This window comes from Sardina pilchardus, chromosome 9 (assembly GCF_963854185.1).
Source record: "Sardina pilchardus chromosome 9, fSarPil1.1, whole genome shotgun sequence".
Classification (NCBI taxonomy): Eukaryota; Metazoa; Chordata; class Actinopteri; order Clupeiformes; family Clupeidae; genus Sardina; species Sardina pilchardus.
The window spans coordinates 1365056-1375800 of record NC_085002.1 but is presented as its reverse complement, the minus strand read 5'-3'; the positions used below and the strand labels follow the sequence as shown (position 1 = coordinate 1375800).

Sequence of the window (10745 nt, the reverse complement as noted above, 5' to 3'; positions counted from 1 at the left end):
TTAAATGTTCGGATCTTCTGCCGAAGGGTTGTGGGCCAGGGCAGAAGCATCACCATTGCATTGTGACTCCGCCTCCACCTCCTCCGTAGGCTCTGCAAGCACTGGCGCAGGGGGTGTGGCCTCTGCTGACCCCGCCTCCTCTCCTGCCTCCAGAGGCGGGCCAGTTGAACGCTCCTCTGGAACAGCTGCACTGCTACAGGTGCCTGATGCCTCCATCTCAGGAAGGGGGCGGTCTTGGGCAGCAGGGGCTCGGCTGAGTGCTGCTTCCTCTGGTCCTGTTCCTGCTCCTTCATCTTCTGCTTCCTCTGCACCAGCTGCTCCTCCAGCTCCTCCAGATGCTGCTACTCCTGCTGCTGATGTTGCTGATGCTGTGGTTCCTGTTGCTTCTGTGGTTCCTGTTGCTTTTGTGGTTCCTGCTGCTTCTGTGGTTCCTGCTGCTGTTGTGGTTCCTGCTGCTGTTGTGGTTCCTGCTGCTTCTGTGGTTCCTGCTGCTGTTGTGGTTTCTGCTGCTTCTGTGGTTCCTGCTGCTGTTGTGGTTTCTGCTGCTGTTGTGGTTCCTGCTGTTGTTCCTGCTGCTGCTGTGGTTCCTGTTCCATCACTGTGCTCTGGAGCTCTCAGCCGCTTCATAATGGTTGTGACCCGAACTGCTTTCTGCCAGAAACAAATAACACAAATAAATCACTAAGTATCGCTGGCATGGGAGAGACAGTTTAAGGCATAGACCAGGGTTCCCCAATAGACATAGACCAGGGTTCCCCAAAAGGCATAGACCAGGGTTCCCCAATAGACAAAGACCAGGTTTCCCCAAAATGCATAGACCATGGTTCCCCAAAATACATAGACCAGGGTTCCCCAAAAGGCATAGACCAGGGTTCCCCAATAGACATACTGTAGACCAGGGTTTCCCAAAATACATAGACCAGGGTTCCCCAATAGACATAGACCAGGGTTCCCCAAAATACATCCGTTGCAATCATACTATGGGCGCAGTGATATCACGCACTACTACTGCTTGTTGCCTATGGGGACTATTTTCAGGTTCTGGGTGATATCACTGCACCCATGGTATGTTTGCAACTTTCCTTGATTATTATGCCAGATGAGAGTGTAGCTCCATGTCAAATCAGCTTAGAAAAACGGCAGGTTTCATTTTCAGTTGGTCTTATTGCACTTTCTAACTTGAGAAGAGACACGTTTTACATGGGAAAATTACCGGAAATCTTAGACACTTTTTAGCGTAATGCTAGCAGGCAAGATGCTAATGGTCTAATCCGATTCAATGATCTATGCTAGGCTGAAGCTAAAAGTTGTATCGTCAGAATCACAGAATCGCTGGATGAACAGGGAAAAAGGTAAATATCAATTGTTTTGCCAGCTATTGCTGGTCTTTGCTGGTGTAGCTGGTTAGGCTACCAGGTGGACATGCTGGCATGATCATCTGAGGAAGCTGGTCATGCTGGCAATGTTAGCCAAGGGTTAACCTGACCTGTTTAAAGTTAATGAGAAATATCACAACAGATGATATAACAGTAGCTGGTCATGCATTACCTTCCACTTAGCTTTGGCGAAATTCTTCTCTATCTGCGCACACACACCATCCTTGATGTTCTTATCGGAGGCAGCATTTCCAGAGATCCTGAGAAGACAACGCTTACAAAAGTTAAATGTTTGCGGCACATTTGCAGCAAACGTTTGGATGAGTCACCTAGAAAAGTGCCACGTTTTCATTTGTCTCACCATACTTGGTTGTGTAACTACTCGTGTAACTGTATTTTAATGGGAAAACGTGGAGGTGTTTCGTCGCTTCTAACTTCATCTCTGTTTAACTTCAACTCTCTCCGAGTGAATGAACTGGGATAGCTAAGTGCCATCAAAGTAGCGCCGCGCGCCAGGGCCTTTGAGTGCACGCATTGAAACGTGTGAGGTATGTATCAACTCGTCTTAGTTACAGTAATGTAATAATGTAGTTTAATATGAAAAAACGGTGGAGTGTTCCTTTAAGTATTTTTTAACTAGCTCCTGTTGCCTCTCTGACAGCAGACTGTTATTACAGTTTTTAGATTAGATTAGATTAGATTCAACTTTATTGCCATTGTGCAGAGTACAAGTTCAGAGACGATGAAATGCAGTTAGCATGTTACCAGAAGTGCAGAAAAGCAATGCAAACAGTATAGACAGGTAGCAGTATAGACAGTACATGACATACAGTACTGTGCAGTGTAGGCAGTAGTGTACAGTTAAGTAAGTGGCATGGTGTACAGTAAGATATGTGTAGTGTGCTACTGCTAACATTATAAGAGCATAATCAATATGGACATGCAGGATGAAAAATAAATGTGACCCTTTAAAGCGAAATCAGTCGCTTTGCGCACAACGTTATTTTGAGAAAATCCACAATAAACAAACTTTCGGGTTAAAATGATGAACCCATAATTAGACAGTATACAGTTTCATATCGTGAACTAATTTCACGGAAAAACATACGTCTTGACTGTTAAACCCAGCGAAGATTCAACACATTTGCTGTCATTCCAGTTGTCCACGCGCTGCTTAAAAAGGTGATTTCTCCTCTTCTGGCATATCGTTACAGGAGAACCATGTCAACTTTGGATGCGGTTATCTTAGCGATTGTTTGTGTAATACCCTCGATATACATATTGTTGGAAAGCTTAGTTTATGGCCGTTCACGTGAGCAAAATAACTTAATTTTGTAGATTTTACTGAAACGACTGGTTTCGCTTTACAGGGTCACATATTATCTTTATAAAATCAGAATCAATATGGACATGCAGGATGAATAATAATATTATCTTTAGAAAATCAGAATCAATGTGGACATGCAGGATGAATAATAATATCTTGTTCTTTAATGCTTGTGTTGTGTCCACTCTGACATCACCTGTTGAACACCATTAACACAGAGGCACTAAAGTAAACAGACACACTCTAGCCAAAGTGACACATTTAGCTTAGTGTTTGTGTGTGTGTGTGTGTGTGTGTGTGTGTGTGTGTGTGTGCTAAACAGACACACTCTAGTCAAAGTGCCACATTTAGCTTAGCTTAGCTTAGTGTGTGTGTGTGTGTGTGTGTGTGTGTGTGTGTGTGTGTGTGTGTGTGTGTGTGTGTGTGTGTATGTGTGTCTGTGTGTGTGTGTGTGTGCACTAAACATACACACCCTAGCCAAAGTGCCACATTTAGCTTGTGTGTGTGTGTGTGTGTGTGTGTGTAGTGTAGTGTACTACATCAAGGAAGAAGGCTGTGTCTTGAGTGAGAGATACATGTAGAGTGTGTGTGTGTGTGAGAGAGAGAGAGAGAGTGCATTTGCATGTGTGTGTATGTAGGCCTACCATTCGTGGTTGATGGCTTCTTGCGCTGTGATCCTGATGTCCTGTTCCACCTCCATCAGACGAACTACCAGACTCTTAGCTGCAGCAACACACACACACACACACACACACACACACACACACACACACACACACACACACACACACACACACACACACACACACACACAAGACCATTACACAACACACACACACACACACACACACACACACACACACACACACACACACACACAATCTCATCTAATCAACCCTGAGATTGCAAACAGGTTTAACTAATATAACTCTGAGTATGCCTCACATGGAGAACCATCAGCACTTTAGAAGCTGTTATAGCCTACAGCATGTGCATATTGGTTCCTCTGGAGAAATATCAGCACTTAAAAGCTGTAGGAAGAAGCCTTTAGAAGCCTACAGTATGATGGTCAATGTCAGTACCTTCTCTATGCCACTAGATGGCAGTAGTAATGCAATGTAAATGAAATCAGTCTTCTCCTCCAGTTCCACTCCACCACTCAAGCTTCCTGTGCATCCCATGGAAGTAAACATGGACACCATAACCAGCACAGACCTTAAACTCTAAACACAATAACCAGAGACCTTAAACTCTAAACACAATAACCAGCACAGCCCTTAAACTCTAAACACAATAACCAGCACAGCCCTTAAACTCTAAACACAATAACCAGCACAGCCCTTAAACTCTAAACACAATAACCAGCACAGCCCTTAAACTCTAAACACAATAATCAGCACAGCCCTTAAACTCTAAACACAATTACCAGTGACCTTCAACTCTAAACACAATAACCAGCACAGCCCTTAAACTCTAAACACAATAACCAGAGACCTTCAACTCTAAATACTTCAACTCTAAATATATACAGTATATTAATATATATATATATATATATATATATATATACATATATATATATATATATACAGTATATATATATATATATATATATATATATATATATATTAATGATGTTTATATTACTGATGGACAAAACAACCAGTGCAGTCATTCAGTCCAGAGAGACAGAAGTCCTATGACTGCCAGCTCTTCAATAGAGAGACACACACACACAAGCAGAGACAGACAGACAAGCCGCCCAATAGAGACACAGACACACGTTAGAGAGACAGACAGACAGACACATACACAAGCAGCCCAATAGAGACACAGACAGACACATACACAAGCCGCCCAATAGACAGACAGACAGACAGACAAGCCGCCTAATAAAGACAGACACACAGACACACAATAGAGAGAGAGACAGACAGACAGACAGACAGACAGACACACAAGCCGCCCAATAGACAGACAGACACACACACAAGCAGCCCAATAGAGACACAGACAGACAGAAGGACAGACACACACACAAGCAGCCCAATAGAGACACCGACAGACAGAAGGACACAAGCAGCCCAATAGAGACACAGACACGTACACAAGTAGCCCAATAGAGACACAGACAGACACACACACACACAAGCAGCCCAATAGAGACACAGACAGACACACACACACACAAGCAGCCCAATAGAGACACAGACAGACAGAAGGACACAGGATCCCCTTCACTCTCTCTCCTTCTCTGACTCAATAGCTCACCTGAGTCTGAGATGTCGTCCCAGTACGGGGAATCAAACTCGTAGTCCCCCGCCAGAATCTTCCGGAACAAGTTCTTGTCGTGGTTTTCATAATCATCGTCATCGCTCTCATCGTAGAAGGGAGGATTGCCAGACAAGCTGTGGAGGTCAAATAAAGATCATGAGCTAGAACAACAAACACACGTCAGCTGCACTAGAGGTGTCCATAACTCACAGGTGTGTGTGTGTGTGTGTGTGTGTGTGTGTGTGTGTGTGTGTGTGTGTGTGTGTGTGTGTGTGTGTGTGTGTGTGTGTGTGTGTGTGTGTGTGTGTGTGTGTGTGTGTGTGTGTATAACTCACAGGGTGTGTGTGTGTGTGTGTGTATATGTGTGTGTATAACTCACAGGATGTGTGTGTGTGTGTGTGTGTGTGTGTGTGTGTGTGTGTGTGTGTGTGTGTATGTGTGTGTGTATGTGTGTGTATAACTCACAGAATGTACATGATCACTCCCACGGCCCAGCAGTCCACAGGGCGACCATATCGCTGCCTCCTGACCACCTCCGGGGCTACAAGTTAACACAGAGGTCACACACACAAATACACACACACACACACACACACACACACACACACACACACACACACACACACACACACACACACACACACACACACAAATGCACACACACACACACACACACACACACAAAGCCACACTCAGTCTCAGTCAGAGAACGTAAGCATTGTGCACTAACATTTGCACCACAGATTAGACCAACACCCCTCACCTCAGCATCTACACCAGAATGTGTTGTGTGTTCTACACCAGAATGTACTGTGTTCTACCAGAATGTGCTGTGTGTTCTACACCAGAATGTGCTGTGTTCTACCAGAATGTGCTGTGTGTTCTACACCAGAATGTGCTGTGTGTTCTACACCAGAATGTGCTGTGTGTTCTACACCAGAATGTGTTGTGTTCTACCAGAATGTGCTGTGTGTTCTACACCAGAATGTGCTGTGTGTTCTACACCAGAATGTGCTGTGTGTTCTACACCAGAATGTGTTGTGTTCTACCAGAATGTGCTGTGTGTTCTACACCAGAATGTGCTGTGTGTTCTACACCAGAATGTGCTGTGTGTTCTACACCAGAATGTGCTGTGTGTTCTACACCAGAATGTGTTGTGTTCTACCAGAATGTGCTGTGTGTTCTACACCAGAATGTGCTGTGTGTTCTACACCAGAATGTGCTGTGTGTTCTACACCAGAATGTGTTGTGTGTTCTACACCAGAATGTGTTGTAGAATGTGTTGTGTTCTACCAGAATGTGCTGTGTGTTCTACACCAGAATGTGCTGTGTGTTCTACACCAGAATGCACTGTGTGTTCTACACCAGAATGTGCTGTGTGTTCTATACCAGAATGTGCTGTGTGTTCTACACCAGAATGTGCTGTGTTCTACACCAGAATGTGCTGTGTGTTCTACACCAGAATGTGCTGTGTGTTCTACACCAGAATGTGTCGTGTTCTACACCAGAACGTGTCGTGTTCTACACCAGAATGTGTTGTGTGTTCTACACCAGAATGTGTTGTAGAATGTGTTGTGTGTTCTACACCAGAATGTGCTGTGTGTTCTACACCAGAATGCACTGTGTGTTCTACACCAGAATGTGCTGTGTGTTCTACACCAGAATGTACTGTGTGTTCTATACCAGAATGTACTACATGAGAGAGGTAACTGCTTACCCAAGTACTCAGGAGTTCCGCACGGTTCCTTGATGAGGCCGTTCTCGAGCTTGGCCAGGTGGAAGTCACTGATGACGATTTTAGAATGTTTAAGCCGGTTGAAGTAGACCAGGTTCTCCAGCTGAGTAACAAATGCAGAAAAGTGTAAAAACCTCACACACACACACACACACACACACACACACACACACACACACACACACACACACACACACACACACACACACACTTATTACCACACACCACACTTATCTAGACCTCACACTCATCTGCAGACCATCAGCATTCAGGTGCACATTTACATGAACACATCTACAGTGTGGATAACATCATCAGCTCGTGTAGTGTGTGTGTGGATGTGGTGTGTAGTGTGTGTGTGGATGTGGAGTGTAGTGTGTGTGTGGATGTGGAGTGTAGTGTGTGTGTGGATGTGGAGTGTAGTGTGTGTGGATGTGGAGTGTAGTGTGTGTGTGGATGTGGAGTGTAGTGTGTACTGTAGTGTGTGTGGATGTGGTGTGTAATGTGTGTGGATATGGTGTACTGTGTAGTGTGTGTGTGGATGTGGTGTGTGTGTGTGTGTGTGTGGATGTGGTGTGTAGTGTGTGTGTGTGTGTGTGGATGTGGTGTGTAGTGTGTGGATGTGGTGTGTAGTGTGTAGTGTGTGTAGTGTGTGTAGTGTGTACAGTAGATGTGGTGTGTAGTGTGTGTGTGGATGTGGTGTGTAGTGTGTGTGTGGATGTGGTGTGTAGTGTGTGTGTAGATGTGGTGTGTAGTGTGTGTGTAGATGTGGTGTGTAGTGTGTGTGGATGTGGTGTGTGGTGTGTAGTGTGTGTGTGGATGTGGTGTGTAGTGTGTGTGTGGATGTGGTGTGTAGTGTGTGTGGATGTGGTGTGTAGTGTGTGTGTAGATGTGGTGTGTAGTGTGTGTGGATGTGGTGTGTAGTGTGTGTAGATGTGGTGTGTAGTGTGTGGATGTGGTGTGTAGTGTGTGTAGTGTGTGTGTGTAGATGTGGTGTGTAGTGTGTGTGTGTAGATGTGGTGTGTAGTGTGTGTGTAGATGTGGTGTGTAGTGTGTGTGGATGTGGTGTGTAGTGTGTGTAGATGTGGTGTGTAGTGTGTGTGGATGTGGTGTGTAGTGTGTGTGGATGTGGTGTGTAGTGTGTGTAGTGTGTGTGTAGTGTGTGTGGATGTGGTGTGTAGTGTGTGTGTGGATGTAGTGTGTGTGTGTGTGGATGTGGTGTGTAGTGTGTGTGTGGATGTGGTGTGTAGTGTGTGTGTGTGGATGTAGTGTGTGTGTGTGTGGATGTGGTGTGTAGTGTGTGTGTGGTGTGGTGTGTGTGTAGATGTGGTGTGTAGTGTGTGTGTGGATATGGTGTGTAGTGTGTGTGGATGTGGTGTGTAGTGTGTGTGTGGATGTAGTGTGTAGTGTGTGTGGATGTGGTGTGTAGTGTGTGTGTGGTGTGTAGTGTGTGTAGATGTGGTGTGTAGTGTGTGTGTGGATATGGTGTGTAGTGTGTGTGGATGTGGTGTGTAGTGTGTGTGTGGATGTAGTGTGTAGTGTGTGTGTGTGTGTGGATGTAGTGTGTGTGTGGATGTGGTGTGTAGTGTGTGTGTGGATGTTGTGTGTAGTGTGTGTGGATGTGGTGTGTAGTGTGTGTGTGGATGTAGTGTGTGTAGTGTGTGTGTAGTGTGTGTGTGTGTGTGGATGTGGTGTGTAGTGTGTGTGGATGTGGTGTGTGTGTGTGTAGTGTGTGTGTGTGTGTGGATGTGGTGTGTAGTGTGTGTGGATGTGGTGTGTGTGTGTGTAGTGTGTGTGTGTGTGTGGATGTAGTGTGTAGTGTGTGTGTAGTGTGTGTGTGTGTGTGGATGTAGTGTGTAGTGTGTGTGTAGTGTGTGTGTGTGTGGATGTAGTGTGTAGTGTGTGTGTAGTGTGTGTGTGTGTGTAGATGTGGTGTGTAGTGTGTGTGGATGTAGTGTGTAGTGTGTGTGTAGTGTGTGTGTGTGTGTAGATGTGGTGTGTAGTGTGTGTGTAGATGTGGTGTGTAGTGTGTGGATGTGGTGTGTAGTGTGTGTGTGGATGTGGTGTGTAGTGTGTGTGTAGATGTGGTGTGTAGTGTGTGTAGATGTGGTGTGTAGTGTGTGTAGATGTGGTGTGTAGTGTGTGTGTGTGGTGTGTAGTGTGTGTAGATGTGGTGTGTGTGTGTAGATGTGGTGTGTAGTGTGTGTGTGTGGTGTGTAGTGTGTGTGTAGATGTGGTGTGTAGTGTGTGTGTGTAGATGTGGTGTGTAGTGTGTGTGTGGATGTGGTGTGTAGTGTGTGTGGATGTGGTGTGTGGTGTGTGTGTGGATGTGGTGTGTAGTGTGTGTGTAGATGTGGTGTGTGTGTGTAGTGTGTGTGTTGTGTGTAGTGTGTGTGGTGTGTAGTGTGTGTAGTGTGTGTGGATGTGGTGTGTAGTGTGTGTGTGGATGTGGTGTGTAGTGTGTGTAGATGTGGTGTGTAGTGTGTGTGGATGTGGTGTGTAGTGTGTGTGGATGTGGTGTGTAGTGTGTGTGTGGATGTGGTGTGTTGTGTGTGTGTGTGTGTGGATGTGGTGTGTGTAGATGTTGTGTGTAGTGTGTGTGTGGTGTGTTGTGTAGTGTGTGTAGATGTGGTCTGTAGTGTGTGTGTGGATGTGGTGTGTAGTGTGTGTAGATGTTGTGTGTGTGTGGTGTGTAGTGTGTGTGTGTAAATGTGGTGTGTAGGCGTGGCCTGGCCCCTAGAGGGCGCTCACCTTGAGGTTCCTGTGCACGATGTTGAGGGAGTGCAGGTAGGCGAGCGCCTCCATCACCTGCCGCATCACGTTACTGGTGTCCCGCTCCGAGTAGTAGCCCTGATCCAGGATCCAGTCAAACACCTCTCTACCCGTGGCCCTGTGATGCACGCGCACACACACACACACACACACACACTTGGATTGGAGAGCACAATTTTGACGTCAAATCAACTAACTCTGGGGACAAGATATCCGCCTGGAAAGTTTTTGAGCATAAAATGTGAACCGACTTTGTGCTCGAGTCATCTTTCTTCGAGGTCAGGATTTCGGAATATCCAACATGTATTACAACTCCAGAAAGAGGAAGTACTTACAGCTCCAGGAAGGGGAAGTACAACCACTGATCTATAAAGAATAACTGGATAGACTATCCCATTGTTGCCGCCCACTGATCTATAAAGAATAACTGGATAGACTATCCCATTGTTGCCGCCCCACCAAAAATAAAGCCAATGGAACTGTCCTGAGTGGTCCCAATATGGCGGCGCGGTGTTCCAATTCCATTGTTGCAGAACGGCAACATTCTTTTTACGGTCTTTTACTGTCTATGCATTCGACTGGCAAGTGGTCCCAATATGGCCGCCCCGCTGAGGCTTCAGGTTTATGACGTAAATGCCACTGATCTATAAAGAATATATATCTATTCTTTATAGATCAGTGGTAGATGCGCTATCCAGTTATTCTTCATAGATCAGTGCTGACAACTCCAGGAACAGGAAGTACTTACAGCTCTAGGAACAGGAAGTACTTACAGCTCCAGGAACAGGAAGTACTCTTTTCTGGTTTCGTAGACGTCCACAAGCTGTAGAATGTTGGTGTGCTTCACCCTGAGAGGGACACAGAGAAACGTGTAAGTCATAAGGGCAGTGTCTGTATCTGGTGCACCTCCGTGTGTGAATGTGTGTGTGTGTCCTCATCACAACACTACACTCCTCAACACACACTACTCTTCTCAACACACACTACTCTTCTCAACACACTACTCTCCTCATCACAACACTACTCTTCTCAACACACACTACAACACACACTACTCTCCTCAACACACACTACTCTCCTCAACACACACTACTCTCCTCAACACACACTACTCTCCTCAACACACACTACTCTCCCCAACACACACTACTCTCCTCAACACACACTACTCTCCTCAACACACACTACAACACACACTACTGTCCTCAACACACACACTACTCTCCTCAACACACACTACAACACACACTACTCTCCTCAA

General features: G+C 45.6%; 1 protein-coding gene across 1 annotated transcript in view; it reads right to left on the bottom strand.

The window, feature by feature from the left end:
- LOC134092091 (caM kinase-like vesicle-associated protein) overlaps positions 1-10745 on the bottom strand; it is a 12067-nt gene continuing 1322 nt past the window's right edge. The window contains exons 3-10 of the mRNA XM_062544892.1: positions 10258-10332; positions 9464-9602; positions 6695-6815; positions 5443-5518; positions 4975-5111; positions 3348-3426; positions 1549-1636; positions 1-651 (exon numbers count right to left, since the gene is read on the bottom strand). Coding sequence (XP_062400876.1) covers positions 1-651; positions 1549-1636; positions 3348-3426; positions 4975-5111; positions 5443-5518; positions 6695-6815; positions 9464-9602; positions 10258-10332 — 1366 coding nt within the window. The remainder of the gene's footprint in view (positions 652-1548; positions 1637-3347; positions 3427-4974; positions 5112-5442; positions 5519-6694; positions 6816-9463; positions 9603-10257; positions 10333-10745) is intronic.